The sequence below is a fragment of the Monodelphis domestica genome, chromosome 3 (assembly GCF_027887165.1).
Source record: "Monodelphis domestica isolate mMonDom1 chromosome 3, mMonDom1.pri, whole genome shotgun sequence".
Taxonomy (NCBI): Eukaryota; Metazoa; Chordata; class Mammalia; order Didelphimorphia; family Didelphidae; genus Monodelphis; species Monodelphis domestica.
Window position 1 is genome coordinate 448432406 of NC_077229.1, and position 25670 is coordinate 448458075.

General features: G+C 35.0%; 1 protein-coding gene and 1 long non-coding RNA gene across 6 annotated transcripts in view; one reads left to right on the forward strand and one right to left on the reverse strand.

Annotated features, from left to right (window-relative positions):
• Positions 1-495: 495 nt before the first annotated feature.
• On the reverse strand, positions 496-25318 carry TTC33 (tetratricopeptide repeat domain 33). Of its 4 annotated transcripts, none has more exons than XM_007487416.3 (5): positions 25163-25318; positions 22375-22683; positions 8536-8617; positions 4496-4627; positions 496-2540 (listed from the first exon to the last, which is right to left on the reverse strand). In XM_007487416.3, the coding sequence occupies exons 2-5, from the start codon at positions 22593-22595 to the stop codon at positions 2187-2189; spliced, it is 789 nt and encodes a 262-aa protein (XP_007487478.1). In that variant the 5' UTR covers positions 22596-22683; positions 25163-25318; the 3' UTR covers positions 496-2186. The 4 variants fall into 4 exon arrangements, with proteins under 4 accessions (XP_007487478.1, XP_007487477.1, XP_001364705.1 ...); XM_007487415.3 differs by having other exon boundaries at positions 22375-22596; positions 25163-25307; XM_001364668.5 differs by having other exon boundaries at positions 22375-22596; positions 24654-25182.
• The window catches only part of LOC103097054 (uncharacterized), a 67441-nt gene continuing 67000 nt past the window's right edge, over positions 25230-25670 (forward strand). The window contains exon 1 of one of the 2 annotated variants that reach the window (XR_008917868.1): positions 25230-25545. This is a non-coding gene — a long non-coding RNA (uncharacterized LOC103097054). The remainder of the gene's footprint in view (positions 25546-25670) is intronic. The other variant, XR_464647.3, reaches the window with a different exon arrangement.

Below are 25670 nucleotides of genomic sequence, written 5' to 3' on the forward strand. Positions count from 1 at the left end.
ATCATTATTCAGAAAAGGATATTAGCTATACTTTCTAGACATGAAAATAAAATGATGCCTTATACGACCAATCCCCCCAATTCCCTTTCCACCCTGAAACTCTCTATCTCAGATTACATGGAATCACATATGCAAAAAGAAAACAAAAGTAATCATAACACACTTTATTTGACTAGACAAGTGACATCTCTGGCTTGTATATGTAGGAAAAATGAAAAATTAAGCTTGGGGTTATTTTTTAAGATTCTAATGGTTGTACAGCAGCAGCTTTAGGTATTGATGGGATATATTAACAATTATATATGATATATTGGCAGAGGTTTCACCTTCATGTGAAGGAAAGATTACCAAGCAATTTAACTGCCTACTCTCTCTTTATGTCACTCTTCCAAAGCCAGAAAAAGAAATAGGGCTAAATATCTATAAAACAATTTAGCAATCTAACAAGGAGACAAATGTATTGCACTACTTTAAAAAAGCTCCCACAGAGTAAAATTTAAAACTTGAAATTGCAGAAAACCCCACAACTTTATTTATACATGAATTTTACAATAAGCAAGAAAGCATGTACATCCATCACATAAAACAATACATGAAATTACAAACTTTCCACATCTATACTTACCCAATCCATTGGTAATTATTAATTATTTAAAACAGAATAAGTATTTTGCTTTTAGGCTATATTTAAACTTACCATTCTAACTGGAACCACCTTCCTGATAGATCAAATACATAGTACAATACTTTCTGCAGCAGAATTAATCTGCTGATTTCTCCATCTCTGAGCAATGCACTTAAAGATCCTGTCAAAAAGCCATCAAATGACTTGCTGCCAACGTAGACGAGGAAAAAATTCACATAATGAAGATTATTTTGATACCTGCCAAAGGTAATTAATCTTAACAAAAAATTTCTACAATTCAGGAATAAGACAAAATTTCTAATTGTGTATTACACTGGTGGATTAGAAGAACAACTTAAATTAGGAAAGATGTTTATTTTTGTATGTATTTGATAGCTTTCATTCAAAGATATCAGTAGTAATTCCCAGTAGTAGCAATGCAAAGAATGAACTTTTAGATTCTAAATTTTAGATGTGCGATGAGTTAATGACTTAAGGACTATTAACTTGATGCTCATTTTTTAAGGACAGAATTTATGTATTTTTAAATGGTAAATCATGTTATTATTGAAGTGAGATTAAGACTTACTGAGTTCCACAGGCTGAAAATTAAAATCGACTGCCTTAAATATCACATATTAAAATAACCATAAAGAGAATTTGAGCTTTCAAATTAAAGAAAATATAGTATTTTAACCAGGAAGGAGTATGCTACTATTGTGCTCTCACTATAAAAAGTATTCATAATAATTTCAAAAGTCCATGTTTTAAAAATGATTCATTTGTAGCAAGGATTGATTACTTCTATTTTTTCTTACACAAAAATATTTAATGTCAGAATCATACTTTTATCATCAATTTGACACATCTGATAAATATCGATGAGGAAATTTCATAACAGATCAATTAATTTTTCTCTCCTAATGTCAAAACCAAAGGCATGCATAAAAATTAAGAGAAAAATCAAAAATTGCTCATGACATGTGGCATGTCATACATTTTTTTTTTGCTGAAGGTTCCCAGTGACATTTCTATATTCTGTATTCCTAATAACAATTTCACTTTGACTATTAACTCTCCATATTTACAATGCCTAAATATTTGATTCTTCTTGGGATCAACCTACTTTTTACCTAAATAATAACATATTTTGATGGGGGGGGCTGCCACTTTTTCTAATTTGAAAAAACAAATATCAATTTGAATAGCCAGTTTACAACAATGGTCTTCATATCAATCCATAAATAATAAAAAGGATCTGCAGTATTTTTAACATTTTCACTTTTCATGTTACAAATTAGTGAAATGAGTGCTTTTACATACAAAAACTAAACAAAATGTGTTAATTACTCAACATTTTACTCACATTTCTTGAGGCTGAAATTCTAAGTCACAAGTCATCAAAACGCTGACCAGACATTATGCAATGATTCTACCATAAGTTTTCAAATTTCTCATCTCAAAAATACTGGTTTCACCCTTTTTCTTAAGGATGGATTTCTCTGCTGCTAAAACTTTTAAGAGATGCTCAACAAGCTAGATTCAAGTTACATGCATTGCTTTATCGAGCTTTGATAAAAACAGAACCATCTGGGACTGTGGCACCTTCTTCCTTCTCAGTTATGGTCTCAACAGTCCCTGATGCTGACACGATTACCATCGTTTTGTTTGCTGAAACCGTCTTCTGTTTTTCTGCAATAGCTGCACAAACAGCAACAATCTCATCACTTTCAAAGTCATAATCTGGAATTGATTTTGGTGAAAAATGTATTTCTTCAGCTGGTGTTTCAGTTCTTTTAACTCTCTGTGCTTCCTTCTGCTCCTTTTGCAGTGTTCTTGCCCAGGAAAGGTCTTCTTTCCATATTTCAGGATTCATTGGATAGATATGCAAGGCTACCTGGAAACTTCGAATTGCCTACAAAAAAAGGGATCAATAGTCCTTGAGTCAATCTATCTAATACTAGCCATATCCTGTCCGTATTTTCTATTTGTGTTTTATACTAGGAGTTCCCTGGGAGCAATCTATTGCCTTAAATCAAAAATATTATTTGTTGTCATTGACACACCCCAGAATGCAAACCAGTAAGTGACTGGCTAAGGCCTTACTAACTGTTTTTTAAGCTTCTTACCAAAGTCTTGTGTTCTGAATATATATCAAATGGCAGTGATAAAGGAGATGAGGGGGGCAGAGAAGCAGAGGCTGAGAGCTGGAGTCTGTTCTGATTTATTAGTGCACATTTGGTTCCCCTCCTCTATCACCAAGTTCTAAGGAAGAAATAGATGGTGCAATGGCTGTAATCACTTTGCCCTTTTCTAAGAGCCAGCCTTCTCACACCTGTAAGAAGATATCTAGGCAAAAAGTGAGTTTATATTTTAAAATGCCATTATTCTTGACTGCCATATCTCTCTGATTAGCAAGTGTGTCTGCTGGATGGTCAGGTTTGGGCCTCTTTTGTTCTCTTTCTTATAGTAACTGATTGATATCAGCTACACTTCCATCATTGATGTTGGTGTTCTTTCTTCATCAACTCATTTTTCAGTGATGATAACCTATCCAAATAGTTCAAGTTGGAATTTTTAAAATTTCATACCATATCTTTTTATCTAGTTTATTCTTCTACCTGTATAAATTTTAATATTTGTTTGATCAAGTTAGCAATCTATTTTCTGATAGGTAATTAAGGAATCCTTCCCATATGAATAATAAATCATTAAAATGTAATCAATTTCCTTTTTTGTGATGTTATTTGGTGATTGACATGTCCAGAGCCTAAAGATTCTTTTTTTCAAATAGTATTTATGACGTATAGGCACACGACTTCTGTACAGTCTATAAATCTTTGGCCTCTCTCATTTCCTATTTCTAAATTTTTAGTTCCCAACATAGTTTTCACTGTGCTTGATTACTCCCACCTTTGAATTTATATTACTGAATATCAAAGTAGATACTGACTTGTTTTGGAGAATCTTCTCAAGCTTTCCAGAACTTCCTCTAATTTTTCATTCTTTTGCAACACCTACGCATTCACATTTAAATATAAGAGAAAGAAGACATCCCCCTACACCCTACTCCTTTGCAGAAGTGATAGGTCCATAGGTGAGGAACACTGCATATATTTTCAGATTTTTTTTCAATTTATTAAGCAGATTTGTTTCTTATTATTTTTCTTCAAAAAAATAATCTTTATTAAATGTGATGGCTCTCTGAAAGGAGAGGAGAAAGCAATAGTAGGAAAAATGATGGCAATGTAAAGACGTTAATTGCTATTTTGGTATCAATATCAAAACAATATAGAAAAGATATTCCTGAAACTGTTTCTGCTTTCGTTTTTTTACAAAACAATTCTTGCAGTTCCATTATTTGCCTCTCCAGGAGGGTCTTTGAGTCATACTTGCATTTAGCTACAGTCTCTTTCTATCATCGTTTGTTCACAGAGAGAAAGCCAAGATTGCTATGACCCCAATTCCTTCCCAGCAGTATGTCCATTCCTCCTTTGGTCAATGGACAAAAATATGAAATTTAGAGTTCCAAAAGCAAAAGTTGCTTCTGTGCCACTCTGTCACTGTTACGACAGAAGTTGTACATTATATTTGTTCTCTCTTCATTGATAACCCAGGCTACAGAATTTTGGTGATAAGAATCTCCATATTTAACTAAGTTGGTCATCAAAGAACAGAGTTTCTTCCTAGGAAGAGACTTGAAGCCTTTACAGTCAAGGCTGCTATTCTGCTGGCACAGCTTGGGGAAGAACCTATCCAGGTCTATGATTCTATGAGCAATTCATTTGAGTTCTATAAATGAATAGGCTTTTATATTCAGGTTTATCCAATTAAAACATGTTATTCAGTATTTGGGTAATGTTTTCTTACCAAGACAATCTCCCCTAACCCTAGCTGAGCACGTCCCAGAGTCTGCCAAGCCTCCCATGAATGTGGATTTCTCTGAACAGCCATTTCTGCTGCATGAACAGCAGGGAACATTTCATGAAGAGACATCAGCACCTACATCAAGAAAAGAAAAAAGAACAAAAAGGAACCAACTCATCAGTTAGTGTCACAAAATGACAATTAGTTTCCTCAAAAAAATAAAAACTAAGTCAAGCACCTTTTTTATGTTTCTTTCTGCGTAAAATTTTTTGTTACACTTAAATGCTGTTATTTGTTCCTCCTCAACTCTCTCCCATTTATGTTGTGAGTTAGAAGATGTTGTCCCTCCCTCCTTGCCCCCCCAAATAACTAGAATTCTTATTTAAACATTAAAACTGTAAGAGTGGGTTGCAAAGGGAAACATGAAACATTTTTTTCTAAACACAAATATTTATAGCCATAAAGAAAAAAAAAAGTGTAGTTTTCAGGACATTTCCAAGGCAATGAAGTAACTCAAGCTTAAACACTTTCTTTGAAATAACAGCTTTATGCTGGGAGGACTAGCCAGCTTTCCACTTTAACCCTATGTATCTTTGCTCTTGTGAAAAAAAAGGAAGGAAGAGAAGGGGAATATTAAACTTCTCTAGAGTACTTTCTTCAGGAATTAATGAGTCCCTATTTCAATCCCACTAAGTCAACCAGATCAAGAAGAAACATTGCCCACATGAGGTCAAGAGATGTGGTACAATCCTTTTTGGGGGTCCACGAGCCTAAGTTCTCCTTAGGTATTGGGGAAACCAAATAATTCAGGATCAATGGCAGGTTCTAGAGCTCATTTCACACAACTGGCCACATGTTTTACAGCTGTTCTCTTACCAAAATGTTTCACATTCTTGCTGTTTTGAGGCTTTCAAATCTTTTAGTAAAACTCAGTCTGAGTGCTTAGCAACCACAACTCCTTCTGTCTGATTTTCCCATAAAAGTATCTGACATATTTAAATATGTGTATTATTTTTAAACTATTCATAAATATTCCTTTTGAGTATATTTTAATCTCCTACTCGGGCTTTTTTTTTTTAAAGTAAGCCTGATTATCAGGAACCAATGATATTCTTATTTTTAAGGAAACTAAGACATATGCCAAATACAACACAGACAATTTCCAAAGAAGATTTCTACTTTAAAAATATTTTTAGAGAAAGAAATCTAGCTGCCTCATAGACAACCATAATTAGTTTTTATAATTGTTGATTTAAATAAATTCATACATTTATCCATGAGTAGAGGCAGTGGCAAAGTACAGAGTCATGAATCCTTGGTCTAACTCTCACCTCTAAAATATATACTAGCTGCTTCACCTTCACTAAGTCCCTTTTACCTCTCTGTGACTCAAGTCACTAACTCTCAAAGATCAGTGGTTGAAAAGAGGGTGTCACTATGTCCTGTAAGAGTGAAATCATAGGCCACAACAACAAACAAAAATAATCCATGAATAACTGGTAAATGTGCTTTAATTCTTTTTCAGAGGGCAGCTGTGTGGCTCAGTGGATTGAGAGTCAGGCCTAGAGATGAGAGGTCCTGGGTTCAAATCTAGCCTCAGATACTTCCTAGCTGTGTGACCCTGGGCAAGTCACTTAACCCCCATTGTGTATCCCTTACCACTCTTCTGCCTTGGAACCAATACCCAGTATTGATTCTAAGATGGAAGGTAAGGGTTTAAAAAATAATTTATTCATTTTTAAAAATTCTTTTTCAAATAAAACTATCTTTGAATGATAAAATAAGAGCAAAAATGCTATTATAATTCACCTTGGCCCACCAAATACATGCTATATAGTTTCATCATCATCACCATAGCACTTCAAGATTACAAAGCATTATTTATACATTATCTTAACCTGATCCTCACAAGAACCCTGTGAAGTAGGTGTCCTTATTAATCTATTTTATAGACGAGGAAAACTGGGGTTTAAAAAGGTGCCATGATAATAAGTGTCAAGGCAATAAGGCAAGATATGAAAGTCAGGTCTTCCTGACTCCATGTCTAGTCTTTTTAACCTCTGTACAACCTACCTGACTGATAAAGAAAACTTTTATTACATCAGTTCAAAAGTAGAATACTCCCAATTACTATAAATTCCTTGGCATGGGAATTCTTTCTAATAATGCATATCATAACACATCTAAGGCCTTCCCATCTTGTGAAACTCTTGTCTATATTTATTAAAAGGCAATTCTGTCCACATATTAAAAAAAGTTTTTAAACCCTTACCTTCCATCTTAGAATCAATACTGTGTATTGGTTCCAAGGCAGAAGAGAGGTAAGGGCTAGGTAACTAAGGTTAAATGACTCAGGGTCACCCAGCTAGGAAGTGTCTGAGGCCAGATTTGAACACAGGACCTCCTGTCTCTAGCCTGGGTCTCTATCCAGTAAGCCACTCAGCTGCTTTTAATTGCTTTGGAACAATAAATCAAGATAGAAAATGCCAACTTTTTACCTTAGTCTATCAAAAAAATACTGTAGTTATATAATGAAAATTTCTAGAAGTGGTATCACATAAATTTTGACAATACTATACTTATTATAAAATTTAAAATACATGCATTCCCAGTATGATTACTAATGTGCTCATATGATCACATGATTTTAAAATGTTGAAAAATAAAAACTGAATCTACCTAGATAACATTTATTTTAAGCATTCAGTGAGATATCCAAAAAAGTGGGAAAGATGTTGTAAGGGAACTTAAATACATATAGACCATAGATGGCTATTTAAAATTCTCATAAAGAAATTAATAACAACTTTCACTGTCATCTAAGGAGCCCCCTCCAATACTTCAGCACACATCTGAGAATCCAGCAAAAACAAATCTCAATAATTTAGAACTTTGGATGAATTACAGGTTTTCTAGTCAAGCAATTTTTAGACACTGGAAGGCAAGAGAATCTGAAGCACAAAGTAAGAATTCAACAAATACTTTTCAAATGAATAAATAAAATACTGGAGTTATCTTTGCTAGTAGGCTTAGTCACCAGGAAAGTTCAGGCCTTTTACCCAAAAACTTAAATCTTTCTACAAACTACCTCCTGTAAAGTTTAAGGTCAGTCAGTGATCTTAGAGAAGAAAAGCACTTCTCCCCAGACTGGTGGTATAAATCAGTCCAAAAGATAATGTTTTCATGGCCTAGCATACAGTGAGGCATGCTATCATGCTATCATACTTTAATGTATCGGGTTTTTAACAATTTCACAACAGGGAGGCACTAGCAGATCAGGGAAAGTAAGCAGTTTTCTAGCTACTAAGTCAGGTCTTCTAAGGCTTCATTTAATTCCTTCATAAGGCTACTGATGTGACAGTAATAGCTGGTCACAGATGCTGGTTTAAAACCTAATGGCAAGCATATTGACTGCATGACTTCAAATAACTTAATTCCCTGGAGTTTATTTCTTAAGGCAGAAAGGACAAAGTTTTCTCAATAAGTATCTTTTTTGGAGGAGATGGAAGCAGAGAGAAGAAAGGAAGAAGGAAAAAAATCTGCTAAGTCTGCCTAGATGCATTCACACTTCACCTGCCAAGTTCTACCTATGCAAGTAACTAGCTGCATTAGCTTAGAGAAAGCATCTATTATCCTTACCTTATATCCCAATTTCTTCATCTGTATATTTTTAGCATGATTACTAATATACTAATATGATCAAAGGAGAACATATATAAACTACTTATTTCACAGAATTGTTGTGAGAATCAAACGAGAAGAGACTAGAATCATGAAACAGAGCACAATATATCATTTTAATTACATAAACTGGGCCTTGATTTGAGGCATCTATTAGTGTCTTCATTGAAAGAAGATGTAGGAAATTACAAAAGGGACAGCGATAGCTAAAAAGAAGCTTAGAGTATGGCTAAATTTAAGTATTCCCTATATTTTAAATAATAATATTATACACAAAAATATTTTAATTCAAATCCAATTTTGGGGACTACCCATTTTCTTCACTTGTTATCATTTTAAAATTCTAAGAGTACAAGTATTACCTGTGACTTCATCTCATACAAGGTAGCATCATCTGGAGTTAACTGAAGTGCTTCATCCCATTTGTGAATTGCCTCCCAGTACCTGTAGTTATTAAAATAATGTTATAATTCTACTAAGTCCCTCAAAGTGTGCCAACACTGTTAAACAAATGCTTATTAAGAATTATGAATAAGATTATTTAGGGATTGAGAGAAATGAAATGTACATACAGCAAGATGAGAAGTGACATGGGTGAGAACAGGCAGAGAACCTTGAATCTAGGGTTAGGCTAACTCTAATATTAAATGATAGAACCCCAGGACTTCTGTGAAAAAAAGGAGAACATGGGGTTATTTTCAAGGAGAGAAGCCTATGAAGCACTTTGGTTAGGTTTTTCCTGTGATTTCAATCAATTAGCACTTATTAAACGATCTACTATTTTCTCAGAACTCGCCTAACTTGGCCTGGGCTATAATAACAAAAAGCCTGATTGATCCCAGGTGCTCTCTGAAAAGACTCTTCTCTGTGCCTGAACACTCTCTCTACAAGAGTCACAGAATCTTTTAGTTAGAATAGCCTTCCCTAGAAATAAACTAGCTCTAATAAGTCATTCAGGTTCTCCTTCTCCCATCATGGAGCAGTTCTCTTTTAAAAAGCCTGAACACACCCATGGACAAGACACTAATTCACTAGCTTGATCACTCCATTTTTGGTTTCATCAAATTTTTAGAAAATTCTTCCTCCTAGTTTGCTGAAATTCAATTCGAGTCAACAAGCATTTATTTAGAGCATACTAGGTGTCAAGCACTGGGGAAACAAAGAAATAGTCACAGCCCGCAGAATTTACAGTTTACTGAGGGAAAACAAGTACACAGATAAATAGGAAATATGTACAAAAGTTCAATGGAAAGAGGAGAGTACTAAAAGCTGGGGGCAGCAGGAAAGGTCTCTGGTGTGTAGGGAAGTGGCATCTGATCTAAGTTTTGAAGAGGGTTAGTGATTCTAAGAAACTGAGATTAGAAAGGAGAATCTTCCAGGACTGACACACAGCTGGCACAAAGGAATGGAGGTAGGAACTAATAAGGAAAGTCACTGACCAGATACGGTTAAGTAGATGAGAGGTGGTAACAATAAATCGTTCTGGAAAGATGGGTTGAAAAAAGCTCTAAATACCAGAAAGGAATTTGTATTTTATCCTAGAGGCAAAAAGAAGCCAATGAAAATGATCTGGAAATAATAACATCATCATCTCTAGGATATATATGGTGCTTTAAGGACTGCAAAGCACTTGACATATCTCATTGATCATTACAATCATTCTCATTTTACAGATGAGGAAAATGAAGCTGAGAGAGGTTGAGTGACTTTCCTAAGGTCACAAAGAAGTGCCTGAGTCTTAGTTTTTAGTCTCAGTTCTACCTTTTGGAAATACACAGAGGAAGGCAAATTCCTCTTCTACATGACAATTCTTCAAATACACATTTTTAAAATGACAGCATAACCTGTGCTCTTAAGTCTTCCTTCTACTACTGTACGGTTACCCCTAGAATAAATACCCTTAATTTCTCAGACCAATTTCATATGGCATGGTTCTTTGATCCTTCACTACCTTGTTCATGAAGTTTTAAATATTCTTCTTAAAATGTAGCTCTCAACAAAGAATACAGGAGAACCTAACTTTCTTGATCTGGATACTATCCTTCTATCAATGCAACCCAAGACTGCATTTTCTGTTTTGACTGCAATATCACTTTTCTGGCTAATGCTAAGTTTGCAGAAAATTGAAACCTTTTCCAAATGAACTGCTGCTAACAGTCAAGTCAACAAGTATTTATTAAGGTCCTACTATATGTGCTAGACACTGTGCTAAGCACTGGGGATACAAAGAGAGGCAAAAAAAAGTTCCTACCCTCAAGAAGCACCCAGCCTAAAAGAGGAATCAAAATCCAACAAACTACATATCACAGACAGACACCACTTTCAAAAATATGTAAATGATACCATCCAGAGGAAATGAGATAGTCTCATTGATTCTCCCAGTTAAAAAAAATCCAGTGCATGAATTAACAAAATGAGAATAAATTGCTCATATTTGTTTAAATAATTTCTTCCCTTTTCAAAAAAAGAAACTATGCTAATATACTCTGATAATTGCTACAAGCATAATTCCCTCCCCAAAACACAGCAGGGCAATTAGTATTAGCAATCTACTAACTAAACGAAATTTCAAAAGGCAACACATTTAAGTACAATAAATTTATTCACAAAAATATGGCTGATTTATAAGACTATTTAATTATGTACTAACCTAGACTTCTATCAAAAGCACTTTTAGGTTTTATTATACTCCTGTAGAAAAGAATCTAATTATTCCCTTTTAGCTCTTATCATTCTAAAGAATCTCTATTTGTCCTTTTGCTTCATCCAATCTTGCCTTCAAAAAAGTTTTTTTCACATACCCAAAAAAAAAAAAAGCCCTTTTTAAGTAGCACAAATCACTTTGTTTAAACTCTATGAGGAAAGCAGCAAGGAATTGTTCATCAAGATCATGAAGACCCCCAAACCACAAAAAAAAAAAATCCCATACACCTAATATGACAGATTTAACAATCTATCAATTTTTTTTAAAAAATAGAAATAACAAAAAGCAAATCTCCATAGTCACACAGACAAAAACTATCACAAAACAATGACACCAAAGCCAGCTCTCTACCTGGTATGCCACTCTGCCCTTACAATAAATAAGGAGAATATAACTATACATCTTACATAATAGAGTTGGCAAGTAAAATCCTAGGTAAAATGTGGGTAAAGAAAGAGTTATTACTAACCTGGAAGGAAGGGAGAGGTCAAGGAAGGCCTCCAAAATGAGATAACATTTTAGTAAGGTATTAAAAGATTGGAATCCATCCCTGCTCCTTCCTGATTCCATCTTCTCATTATAATCATAACAGAATAAATGGATAAACAAGTATTTAATTTTTACTATGTGCCAGACACTATTCTTAAATGGAGAGGATAAAAATACAAAGAATAAAAAAAATCCCTACTCAGAGAGCTTTTGTTCTTTCTGGGGAAACAACAAGTATATATATAAATATATACAAAATAAATAAAGTAGTTGAGGGCAGAACTGCATGGCATGGTGGCTAGAGGCAGTTTCAAAGGAAGCAAGGAAGATCTAGCTGAGGTCAAATGCCATGTCTACTTGTGTGAACCTGAACAAATTGTTTTGATAATCTTATAAGGAGAACAGAAAGGGAGAGGAAGAGGAATAAATGGAGGGATGGGGGTTTTATAGAAAAGAAGGAAAGGAAAGATGAGGAAAATTAACTCACATAATCATAATGGCCAAGTAGAAGTCTAACCAAATAAGGAGGAAGGCAGCAAGGGAGTAGTTGACACTTGATCTTCACTCATATGAACTAGTGAAAGAGAAAAAAGCCACATACTTTTCTGCTGGGTTCGGGAATAGATTTCACTCAAGAGGGTTCAAAGGAGAAGGAAGAAATTAATCCTAAAAGAAAAAAATTCTGACAAAGGATATGCAAGTATGTATAGAAGATGTTTTAGTATTGAAAAAGAATTGTAAAGAGAAGGGGTACTCACCAATAGGGAATAGCTGAACAAGTGGTATATAAATATGATGGACTATTATTGTGCTATAAGACATGATGAAGAGGACAGTTTCAGAAAAACATGGGAAAACTTATATGAACTGATATAGAGTAAGATGAGCAGAACCAGGAAAATAATTCATGCACTGACAATAATACTGTAAAGGCAAACAATTTTGAATCATTTGAATCAGTAATCAACCATCATTCCAGAGGACTCAGTGAAATCCATCTCCCTAAAAGAGAGGTGACAGACTTGATAGATTCAGGACAGATTAAAGCCTTTTTTTTTTTAATGTAACAATGTGGAAATGTATTTTATCTGACTAAACATGTTCATAAAAAGTTTTGGTTTTCTTTCTTTCTCAAGTTGGGGGGAGGGGTAGAAGGAAGAGAAGGTAAATTTATGTTCATTGAAACCAAAATTTAGTTAAAAAACAAAAAACAGTTGCTGCAGAACTGAAAGTAGAGCTGTGCCTGGGTGTTCCTCTGCTACAGCAGGTGGAGGCAGAGTAGTGTAACTTCATCTAACTGGCTACCAGAGAAAAGAGATGGACATAATAGAAACCCTATGTCCTTCTCAGTGATTCTCACTAGTTCCTCAGTAATCCCTGCCAATAATCATGCTTTCAATTCAAGGTCTCAGTCACCCCAAAAGATAATGCCCTCTTTTATAGGGGCAGGTTAGCTTTGAACTGAGATGGTCCAACTCTGTTTTTAAATAACAAGCTGCTGTTTCAGCTCTGTCATATACCCAATTGTTCTTGTGGGAGTCAAGTAGGGGAAAGGAAATTTTATCTACTTCTCATTTGGGTTAGCTAGACAACTTTCAGAAGTCAATTGATGATTCTATTATTGCCAAGGATAGCAAAGAAAGAAAATGCCTTCCCACAGTTTGAAATACATAATCCTTGTTCAATGAATTAGAAATTACAAATCGTGAAAACAAATTTTACAACTATCATCCAGTTACATTTATAGGAATTCAGGCTATGAAGGTCTAGCATTTTATTTTCTTCTACTAAATATTTGCAATTTTTAAGTCATGCTTAGTTGTTTCCAAGTTAGACAATATATTTCTTAGGAGTTCATGTTTTATCTTTTATTCCACTATTTGATGAGCCTGTTAGTGAAAACAATACAGTAAAATGCCTTTTTACTGACTTATTTTTATATTCTGTTGTTTTGGACAGATTTCTTTTGTACAATATTACAGCAATGTTTGGAAGTTACGTTTTGTTTATTGTTTTAATTATGTACCAGCTGTTTGGAGACATGATACTGAAAGTGCTTTTTGATAGATCACTGTTTCTGTGGGAGAGCCAGACAAATGAGTTTTTCTATTAAAAGATTTTCATTTGATCAAAAACCATCTCCTTTCTAAAGTAGTGAATAAAACTACAAATTAGTCAATTGGATGTCAAAATTTTTCTTCCAAACCTTAATATTTAGATTGCATAATGTTTATCTCCCTCAAATAGAAAGTAGCTGTCCAAAAAAGAAAATCAAATCACCTTAGTTATTTCCTCATCTGTAAAACAAGGAAATTATACTAGATGATTTCTAAGGTCTCTACCAGTTCTAACATACTAGAAAATAGTATAAATTTCACACAATTTTTAACTTAAATGCATTCAAAATAAATAAAAATAACAAAGATTTTGACTTTGAAAAATGAGTGAAAACTATGAAAGAAAAAAAAATTTTATCACAACATTGGACAAAATATAGGCCCTTCCCCAAAACAGGCCACACCTCTAAAATGAGATCTCACTGAAAGGAAATGGGAGAGATCTCTTCCCTTACTTTGCAGCACCAATAATAGCAGGGGTTTCAGGTACAGGCTCCTGCAGCAAGAGAGAGGGAGGGAGACAATCAGTTGCACTAGTTTTGTTACTTCTAGAAAAAAAAAGAAGTACTTAACTGTCTTTGGTATATAACACATCATAAGAGTTCATATATTTTTACTTCTATTCTTTGCTTAAGGCTCAGCTCAAGTGTCATAATGATTCATTTCCCTGATCTCCACCCCTAAGAAATGATATCTTTCAACCCTTATCTTTTATGCCAATGTTTGACCTATTCGACACACTTCATCATATCTGTATGGTAGAATTATTTCTGAAACAGCAAATTGTCCTCAGCTGTTGCATCCCAACTCCCTCCCCTCTGCTGTGGCCTTCTGAGGTTACAACATGCCTTAAATATAACCTACTTTAAAAAGTCTTGATGGCTGTTTGTGTTCTCTGGTCTTTTTTTTTTTTTTTCAAAAAATATCAAGAGATGATCACATGGTTTGATGGGGATGTGATTGGGGAAATAAGACTCTAAACGATCACTCTACCTAATAAGTTATAGGTCTTGAGCAATGATACATGTAAAACCCAGTGGAACAGCCCACTGGCTACGGGTGGAGGAGGGGGAGGCAAGGGAAAGAACATTAATCATGTAACCATGAAAAAATATTCTAAATTAATTAAATAAATTTAAAATAAATATATCAAGAGGGGTAGCTGGGTAGCTCAATGGATTGAGAGCCAAGCCTAGAGACAGGAGGTCCTAGATTCAAATCTGGCCTCAGATACTTCCTAGCTGTGTGACCCTGGGCAAGTCACTTAACCCCCATTGCCTAGCCCTACCACTCTTCTGTGTTGGAACCAATCCAAGGTTTTAAAGAGTAAGGTTTAAAAAAAAATAAAGAGATCTTAATCACTACTTATTACTTTACAATGCCTACAAAAATCTGGAGTATAAAAATAATAATGTGCATATTACACTAGAAAGGTTAATGAAGGATATCAAATTTTGCTTTGATGTAAAATGTATACCCCAACAAGACAACAACACACTAGAACTGGAATTGAACCTAGGCAACTATCTGTGGTGTAATTTAAGGGATATTTTGTAGGTCACCCTACACAAATATTTTTCCTCCTCTGTCATGATGCTTCCTTGGACTTTCCACTCTTAAAATACAAGAGACCCAGGGGGCAGCTACATAGCTCAATGGATTGAGAATCAGGCCTAGAAACAGGAAGTTCTGGATTCAAAGCTATCATCAGACATTTCCTAGCTATGTAACTCTGGCTAAGTCACTTAACCCCTACTACCTAGTCTCTGTCACTCTGCTGCCTTAGAACCAATATATAATATTGGTTCTAAAACAGAAGGAAGGGTTTAAAAAAATAAAACCTCAAGAGACTTAGATGACAGAGCAGCATAAAGCAATGTAGTCAGCCAGTCTCCCTTCCACAAAAACTCTTTCTAACAGGCCTAGAAAATGCACCAGTCAAAATCCTAATGGGGAAATCTGGAAAATGTTATAGTGAGTCCTTTGTCAGGCACAGCTTTACAAAAAGAAACAGAGATGTCTGATGACCCTGGGGATAGGGCTGGGACATTATTAACACAGCACCCTGGGATTATCCTGGTGTCCAGGGAGAGGCTATCAGTGCAAGAGGAGGTGTCCATCTCAAATTAGAGTGCTTTTTAACAAAAAAGCACTAATGTCCTTCTATTGTAATACCCAAAATAATCCAGAAAAAAATAGCTCAGATTTTTATGGCACTTAAATTTACAAAGCACTTTTTGTAAGACTATATGAGGTAGGTTGTAAATAGAGATTATATGTATATATGTGTATACAAATTCACATGTATACACATACATACTTTGTTGAAACAAATTAACTAATATTTGAAACATAGGTTTCCACCAGTAAGATTATTCTCCAACATGTTAATCAGATTATTTTCTTTGTGTGAGGAGAATAACGGATGTATGTAGGAAAGAACTAGTTGTATTCGTTCAACTAGTTCTTTTCAACTTATTTTAATTTTGGTTTCCAATATAATACTAAATTGACTTTTGTAATAATTCTGCACTAAATGTTCAAATGTGCGTAATGATAAAAATGGACACCCTGCCTACTCTATTGAATTTCACACACCCTATGTTTTTCAATGTTTTATGTTTTATGCTAAACAATGTTCCAGGTAGTAGTTGCAAAATAATTCATCGTAGTCGAATACAGAACTAATGATGCTTTCTAACACTGTTACACCTTCCCCACACTAGAAATATTCTAATGATGATTATATATGTGATCTTATTATCCTTGCCCACACTTAGAAATATACTAACTAAAGTAAAAGAAGCTCCTGCTGATACATAATTTTATGTTAACTTATTACTAGTCAATATGGAAATGCTGAATAATAATGGCCTACAACTTAAAAGCAAAATTTTACAAGCAGTTTTTAGAACAACATAATATCATTTGGGACTTGGAAAACATTTTTCAACAAAAGCAGTATTATAAATGATGGTTAGATTTCCATAGTAGCCCACTAGTCTATATTTACCTATGATATAGCTAAAATACTGTATACATTAAAAGAAAAATCATAGAATCCCCTAGTTACCATACTAGTAATGAAATGTTTTCAAAAGAATATTGAAACTTTAAAAAGTTTTATTTATATTTTGAATTCTGGAATTCAAAAACATATCAATTATTCCCTTTCTCTCTAAGCTATCTCTTTTCATCAGCTCAAAGCAGACCTTGATCCTTGCTGGTTACCTACCTTATACCTCCACATCCCTGCAACAGTTAACCAACTCCTCTGCTCCAGATGACAAACTCTATTCTAGACCAATCTTAAACTCTAAGTTCTAATTCTTAGTACCCCAATGATATAGGGGGAACTCCCAGATGAGGAAATTCAACACTACTACTGTAGGTTAGCCCTTCCTTTGTAATTTATAGCCTTAGACAGTTGTCTAGACCACTTAAAAGATTGAGACATTTGCCCAAGGTCACGTGTGTAAGAGCCATGACCTTATAGAAAGAGAAAAATGGAGTAAGAGTTTTGATTTTCTTAATATATGGAAGTTTTCAGTATTATTTTTTGTTTTGTGATCTACTTCTAAAACTAAAAATACATCTGTAAAAATGAGAATGTTAAAGACAACCACAAATTTTTTTTTTCATTTTTCCCTATTTCTAGAAGATTTACTAATTTGTGAGGTCAGCAAAAAGTTGTTTCTCATGTTATCTAATCTCAATTTAACTAATATCTTTAAAAAATGCAGCTTCTCTTGAGCCTTTGCTTCAGAACCTGGTGTATTCATCTTAATTACCATAAGAGTATTCCTCTCTTAACCTAAAAACTTATTTTCTTAGTTGAATCTCTTTCTTTCAATTTACATAACTTTGTATGGAGGCAAGTTTTTTTCTTTCTACTTTGATGATTACATACTTCATCTATTTGTAGGCAATTTGTTCAACTTTTGTTTGGCTTACTGCAGTCTGACTAGTCTATTCTACTAGCTCCTAATTAATGTTTAGCTTTTCTATGAAGCCATGTATACATTATGACAAAATAAATGACTGAAAAAATTTCAGTTAAACATCTGATTATTTTCTCCATTTGACGTCAAAAAAAGAGGTCTGACTCACTTTTCACTGAATTAACAATATTTGGGTATTATGTGGGCAGGTAAACACATCTTGTTTATCTATATGACAAGGACACAGAGGAAATTCAGGAGAATACCATAATAATGACTAACTTGCCTTTTCCTTCTCTTTTCTTGCAATTTAGAAAAAGAACAATAATAGTACGTTATTAAAAAGTACTTACAAAAATTCCTAAACTTACTTTTATGGATGCTCAGAAAGTGATTTCATAAATGTGGAAATTTAGTTAGCCTTTTTTGTGGTTAAAACATAACAGCCAACCTTGTAAAGTACAACTGGAGGCATGTTTTTGTATTAGACTGCTAATTCATAATCCGTAACATTAACCTGGGTGTTATGGCTTATTCTCCTTTTAATAATGTGTAAACTAAGCATTTGTTTTCTATTTCTATTAAAATTTTGTGAAAGATTATACCCTAAGCCAAAAGTTAGAGGCAAAAAGAATTCGTTAACTTTAATACATCTAAGTTGTTTATAGTATTATAGTTCACAAATGATTAATGTAGGAATGTTACAATTTTCTCAGTTAATAAAGCATCAGTTAGCTAATATTTCATTTTTCAACATTCAATAAAACCCAGATTTTAAAGATATAGTCAGATATAACATAAGCTCAATTACACATTTGAATTTCAATGAAAAGATATTCTCTATACCATAAGTAAAATTTGGATTAATTTAGGTTTGACTATTTTTTTCATACCTATTCTACCTCCTACCACTATAATTCAGATTCAAGATGTGAAAATTTGCAATTAAACACTCAGTATTAACCTTTTCCATATTTTTCATGATATCCAATCCACACATAAATCAAAATATCTCCCTTGAATAATCAAAATATTAAGGAATTCATTAGTAGATCTAGAGCAGCTTCCAACTTGTACTGGTAAAGGGAGTTCTCTAAACCAATGAAATCATACACAGGTCCAGGCCTTAATAAAAAAAAAGATGAACCAGTATTTCAATTAATTAAAAAGTTCAAGTCAATAATAAAGAGGCTAGCCAAGAAGATCCATAAAGCCATTAATAAACAACTAGATTAGGAAAGCTAAGTAATTCAGTGGAGAGAGACCAGACCAGGAGACCAGAAGTCCTGGGTTCAAATCTGGCTTCAGATACTTCCTAGGACTTCCTAGCTGTGTGACCCTGGGCAAGTCACTTAACTGTGTATGACCCAACTGCCTAGTCCTTACCATTCTTCTACCTTGGAATCAATACTTAATATCAATTCTAAGCCAGAAGATAAGGGTTCAAAAAAAAAAGGAAATAATTAATAACACCCCTTCTGGAATCATCCATGTTCTTAATGATATATTTCCTTCACTGAAAGCAAATATATTTTGTTTGGGGTTTTTTACTTTTTGCTTATGCTTTCATGCATAAGCATTTTCCAAGTAAATGAATTCCCTTTACCAAGTCAGATCAGAAAGCCTACTCTGTAAATTATGGTTTTCAGAGAAGTGACTATGGCACTGAGAAGTTAACAAACTTGTCCAAGTTCATATACTCAGTGTGAGTCAGAAGCAGAAGTTGAACCCAGGTCTTTCTGACTTTAAAGGCCTGCTCTCTTCACTATGCCATCTTACCTACTGAAGATACTTTTGGTAAATACCATAAAATTTCTGATCTGGGCTCAAGGAAAAAAACCTAATATCAGAATATATAAGCCAATCATGAGGTTACTATTAAAAGTAGTAGTGAAAATGCAATGGAAGTCAGAATAATGCCAGAAAAGCAGCATAATCATCAGGATCTATTAAGAGACCTGATTTTTCTTTTTGTCATCCTCTCTTCACTTCCTGTTAGCTAGCATCTTTTTTGGTTCTTCCACTCACTCAATGATCTACTAACTCCACTCCCTCCATTATTACCTTCTCTATACCCTTATTATTTTATGTACTTCCTCAGTAAAATAAACAGGGTGGAATCATGAGATTCCATATCCCAAAAACATCATAAAAGTCAGAACTTACAGACCAGTCAGAAGTTGCTCTCAAGCAGTCCAGCATTCACATATCCCTTCCAAATTCTAACCATAAAATCTCTGTTCTATGTATAACATGGTTCTCATTACAATCACAAAGCCTGGAGCCACTATTTACCACTTCGATTGAATGATATCTCCAATGGTTGGTTTCCACCAACTACATTTTATTTTATGCTATCTTGCTTTATAATTGAATCTTATGTACATATTTTGCTAAATTGTAAACTCATTTAAGGTAGGGTCTATAATTTACACATCTTTCATATTTCTTATGAGACATAAAGGTACAATAACTTAAAAATTGATTCATTCAATCACACTCCACTTAAACTTCTATAGTGATATTCCTGTTCCCAACCTTTGTAGATCCCACTGCCATACTCAACTAGTACCCCTGTAGCTAGTGTTCCAGAACAAGACTAGGAATTGGGAGACTAGACTACTAGACCTAGTTCCATTACAAACTAGTTATATGACCTTGGGTAAGTCACTTCACTTCTCTGTGCCTTGTCTGTAAAACTATCCCCCTTAGTTTATGTGAAAGAAATAAAATACTAGAGGCCTAATAGATCTAGGTCTGGGAATGTCCAGGAGGCACATAAGATTAGTAGTGCAGAAGAAAGTGCTAATTATAGCTTACATTAGGGGCTGGTGCAATTCTTAAAAACTTGTCTCAATACTAAAACTTCTGGTCAATCTTTTGCCTTCTCTCCACTATTGTAATTCCTTTTCTACCTCCCTCTGCTGTTATTTTTTTTAAAGCAGTGTAAAAAGACAAAAAGTGGCCTTAAAGTACTTTAAAAAAATTATCCCAAGTACTGCCTTGTATTTTGTACTTGACAAAAATAAACAAGGCACAAAAGTAGCACTCTTTTTGTTTGCCTACTTTTAAAGACTGGGTCTCCCTATGTTACTCAGGCTAAAGTACAGCAACTATTCATGAGTCTAATACTTCTACTGACTGGTAGAGGAACTCTAACCTCAATTTCTAATATGGGCTAGTTCATCACTCCTTTGAAAGGTTGGTGGCCTCCTGCTCCCACCATTTTGATGCCAGACTTGGAACAGATTGCTGATCAGCTTAGTTCTCTGTAGTTCAAAACCATCAAACTCAAGAGATCCACCAGGCTCAGCCTCCATGGTAGCAGTGACAACAAATATGTGATGTTGCATCTTGTAATCTCCCCATTATCTGTATGTCTGGACAGCAGCTTCTCCCTTACTTTTGTTTTAATCACAAAGTTTAAACAATACTATAGAGATGGGGATAGCTAGGTAATTCAGTGGATTAAGAGTCAGGCCTAGAGTCAGGAGGTCTTAGGTTCAAATCTGGCTTCAGACAGTTCCTAGTTGTAAGACACTGGGCAAGTCATTTAACCCCCACTGCCTAGCCCTTATGATTCTTCTATCTTGGAACCAATTTAATGTTAATTCTAAAATGGAAGTTAAGAGTTTTAATTTTTTTTTTACATTTTTAAAAATAGCCTCAATTCTTAAACCAGGGACCAATTACTAAAATTCATTTAAAACTTAGATATTTGGTTAGATTATTCAAAGTAAAACTAAAGTTCTATTAACTACTATTGTAGTGAGATAACATGTATGTGTGTAGACATGTGTATATATATATGTGTATATATATATATATGCCCAAATACATAAATACATATTTCTGCTATTGCTCTTTACACCGTATCCTCTAGATACAGAAAGCAAAAGTATTTCAATCATTAGATGATAATCTAGCTATTCCCTAACAATTATCTAGAAATGCTGTTATTAGGCTATTAGATTTCCTAGTATGGATTTAGAAGTTCCTTACAGAACTTATGAATTAAGATGTAGATTAGTATCACATTTTCTTTAGTCATCAACTACATCAAGGAATCTATTTTTAGACCAAGTCAGATACAAAGGATCTCTTAAAGCTGGGGACAGCAAGTTCTCTAAGACAAGCTACACAAACAAATAAGTCTAGTGTTGGAGAAAAAAACCTTAGATATTACTTAGTACAATCTGATTTTTTATAGATTAAGACATTTACACCCACAGTCACTGGTAAAGCCAAATAATGAACATAGAAGGACTACTACTAGCAAGTATCAGCAGGAGAAAATGAGACAGGAAAAAGAAATCAGATAGAACAGAGACAAAAGATATCTACAGTAGAATGACAGTGGGCAACTAGTAGCTATCTCAGATGCCACTCCATTGTACCAGTGTCTGAAAGTCACCTAATCCTGCCCTAATTAGAATAATTTGATTCCTTACCCTGCTAAAGTATTTTTACAATTACTAAACAGAAATTTTCAAGGAATAAATTAGAACTCTCAGAGGAATGCTATAACTCAATCTCTCACCTAGTAGTGCCTCAGACTGGGAAAAATGTTTAGATGAAAGTATATATTCCCAAAGCTGCTTTTGAGAATTCCTAACTTTCCTAGTATTAATTCAAAGTTGTTAATGCCATAAGAAAGCTTCCAGAAGTCAAATATTCCAGGAGAAAACAAATCTGAAGTACTGCCTTTTTAGATGAAGCTTTGAATGGTGGCAGAGCAAAATCATGAAATAGTTTTGAACCTGTGAAATAATATAATCAAACTTAAAATTTTTAATCTACCTTAATCATAAGAAGTTTCAAATACTTTTGCAGTCTATTATTTATTTTGTTAATTTAAAATGTACGAATACATATCTTTATCTATGGACTACATGGTCAGAAAATTAAACATAAATTCCACTGCCTGACAAAGAAAAATATATACCATACCTCCTATTTTCAGCCAAAATTGCACCTTCATCCTTTAACCGTTTACTCTTCTCTGTACAGTCTTCTAGGAGAATTGCTTTCTTTCGTTTAATTGCATGAAGCCAATTAACGTCCTCATTCTCCACTAAGCCCTTCTCATCAGCAGCTTCAGCTTCAAACTGCTGGGATGTGACTTTTGAGACCTTTTCACCAATTTTCCTCTTCCATCCAAAGGAAGCCATTCTGGAAAATTACAGATGATCAACTTTAACAATTTCCCTAAAAATTGTAGATTGTCTGAAATGTTGGTGAAGGATCTGTGGGTGATTTCTTCAATCATGAAGAGCAATAAAAGAAAAGGGGAAAGATACAAAGATATTAAATCTGACAGTAAAGCATCTAAGCAGGAGCAGAAAAAAAAATCTGCCTGATATATTTTCCCTCCCAGATGAGAATCTTTAAAAAAAAAGGGGGAGTAAAGACTGCAGGGGGCAACTGGTTTGGAGAGGTAAGAGTGCTTTCCAGTCTAATGGAAGAGGGGTCTCAAGGGACAACTGAGCTACTGTAAGGGATCTGAGAATCTACATGTGTATCAAACACTATCATTTTCTTCTTTATTCAATTCAACAAAACATGTCGAATAAATTATGATCCTACAATCAACTGAGTTACTATTAGATTTGACATTAAAAAGAGGCCCTCAAACTTGAAAAGATTGGGAACCCCTAAGGTAAAGAACTAAAATTTACTAATAAATTCCTAGAGAACCCTTGGCCCACAATGTGCTATTAGGTCAAACACTTGTCGCTTAAAGAAGTTAATTTCACAGAAAGTTTCATTCACCCTCAGATGGCTATTTATAAATAGGTGTTATTGGTCATAAGGGTAAATCTACCAGAAGAGCATAACAGGATCCACATGACTGTAACAATATTCTAGAAAAGTAATTCATGAATGCATGCCCAATGACTATAGATCAGTAGTGTCATCTTCATGTATGAAGAACAGCACATAAATTATTTTAATGTTATTTTTATTATCTTTTGTTTTTACTAAATATGTCCTTTTTCCTTTTCCCACTCAGCAAGGTATTCCTTACTTGTAAAAAAGACTTAAAAAGAGAAAAGCCTAGCTTAGTAAATCAACTGTATCTAAAAGTATATGCAAAAGCCCCCACCCATAACCTTCCACCTCTGCAAAGACAGGCAATAGTTTCAAAACCAAGTAAAACCCAAATAAACAAGTTATTTACTTTATTTCTACAAATAATATTTTTATTTTAATTAAACTAGACAGATCTGATAATATTGCAAGTAGGCCCAAATTCAAAGAAAAAGTCAGCTTAGAGATCAGTGTCTTGCTTTTAGAACCTCCATGTTCATTCTTTAGAAATATGTATTACCCAAATCAAAGATTCAGTAAGCTCTAATGATCTTCAAACATAGCCTTAAATACTCTGACCACAGAAAATTTATATGTCAAAGTCAGATTCTTTAAAATAGTCTCTGTGGATTAACATTTTCCCAGTTCAACCATACTTTTGATTTATGAAAATGTTTTTTCAAGATAGTACAATCATACTTTCATTTCCAAAGTTACCCTGAACAACAAGGTCTTGCTAGAAATAGGCCTTTCCTAAATCTACAAAAGAAGTTGTTTTTATTAATCCTGGGTTGTTTTTTTTTTTTGTTCAGTCCTTTTAATCATGTTGCTCTATTCCTGTCCTGATCTGGGGTTTTCTCAGCAAAGATACTAGACTGGAGTAGTTTGCTATTTCCTTCTCCAAGAAGAATGCTCATCCACTTTATGGATGAGCAAACTGAAAACTGGGTCATGAGACTTGTCTAGGGTCCCAGCTGGGAAATGTCGGTAGTCACATATAAACTCAGGAAAAGGAGTCTTCGATATTTCAAACACAGAGCTCTATCCACTAGGTCGCAGCTGCTCCAGCTTTTAAAATACAATAACATAACATTAAAAAAAAAAAAGTTACTTCTGTGCTAACAAAACCGTTTTACATTCAAACGAAATCAGTATTTCGATATAGGAGTAGTATTAAAGCAAGCTCCCTGTTAAGAGGTCTGTCTTTTGCCTCTTATCGACAATATTTAGTACAGAACCTGGCACGTAGTAGGTGCTTAATAAGTATTTATTGACTGGTCGGTTATTGCCCTGATATGTACCTTACAAAAATGCACGCTAGGCACTCTATGCTATGCCTGATGGATATTTTATTTATTTATGAGCGATTTTTTATTCAATCCTGAGGCTCTGGAAGGCAAAGCTTATCAGTGCATTACCTAAACCCCAAACACAGGCAAGAACAGTATGACCACAGCTCAAGATCCTTTCTGTCCCCTGAGGTGTAGTCAGCGGTAACTCCGTGAAATGATGTATCTTCGCTTTAAAAAGGAGAGTCAAGAATCTTCCCCACTGAGTAACGTACTCACGGTCGCCAGAAAAAAAGGGGGGAGGGGGCGGGAGGGAGGCGGCGATCCGCAGATCTTACTCGCCCCAGAATCCACCAAACCACCCTCAGAGGCCCCCAAACAGTCCAGGGGAGGAGATAAGAACCCACACCTCCTACTCCCATCTCCGGAGAAATGAGTTAGTAGCCCAAAGGGCACAGGGGTCCCGACCGCTAAGGGTCAACCGGAACTCCCCGCTTAACCCCAGGGTGTACCAACCCACAGAGCTGTGGTCCGCCCACACCGCAAAGGATCCCCCAAACTCCTAGAGAGGTCTCTTCGCCAAAACTCGGCGCTCGCTGTCTCCAACTACCCAACCCACCAAGAGAGCCCGGGGTTACCTGGCGACAGCTCCCTGCTACCCGTGTTTACGTTCCGCTTTGCTTCAGCTAACCGGAAGCGGAAGCGGCTTTGCCCTCACTTCCGTCTTTCTTTACAAGGCAAGGCGGGGATGGAAGCGCCTTAAGGTCTCCTAGGAAACAGAGTAGCTATGCCTGCGAGAGTCAGGGAGGCCCCTGTCGGCCCGGCGGGGAACTCGCCCTCTGCGCGACTGAGGCTGCTAAGAGCCTGGAATTCCAAATGCGTCCAGCAAAATGCTGGGTTCTCGTCATCCCGAGAGGATTGCAGAGTGTAGTGTCGGAGACGTGTCTATTCTGTGGCCAAGCCCCTTCCCTCCTCTGACACTGCCACCACTCTGGTGTAGGTCCGTGCAAATAGCCAGCTGGTGAGTAGGCCAGCTTCAACTCTCTCCTCACTCTATCCTCTCCAGTCACTAAAGTGATTTTCCTAAAACTCAGGTTTGACAATGTCACTACCCTACTCAATAAACTGCAGTGGCTCCCTCTTGCC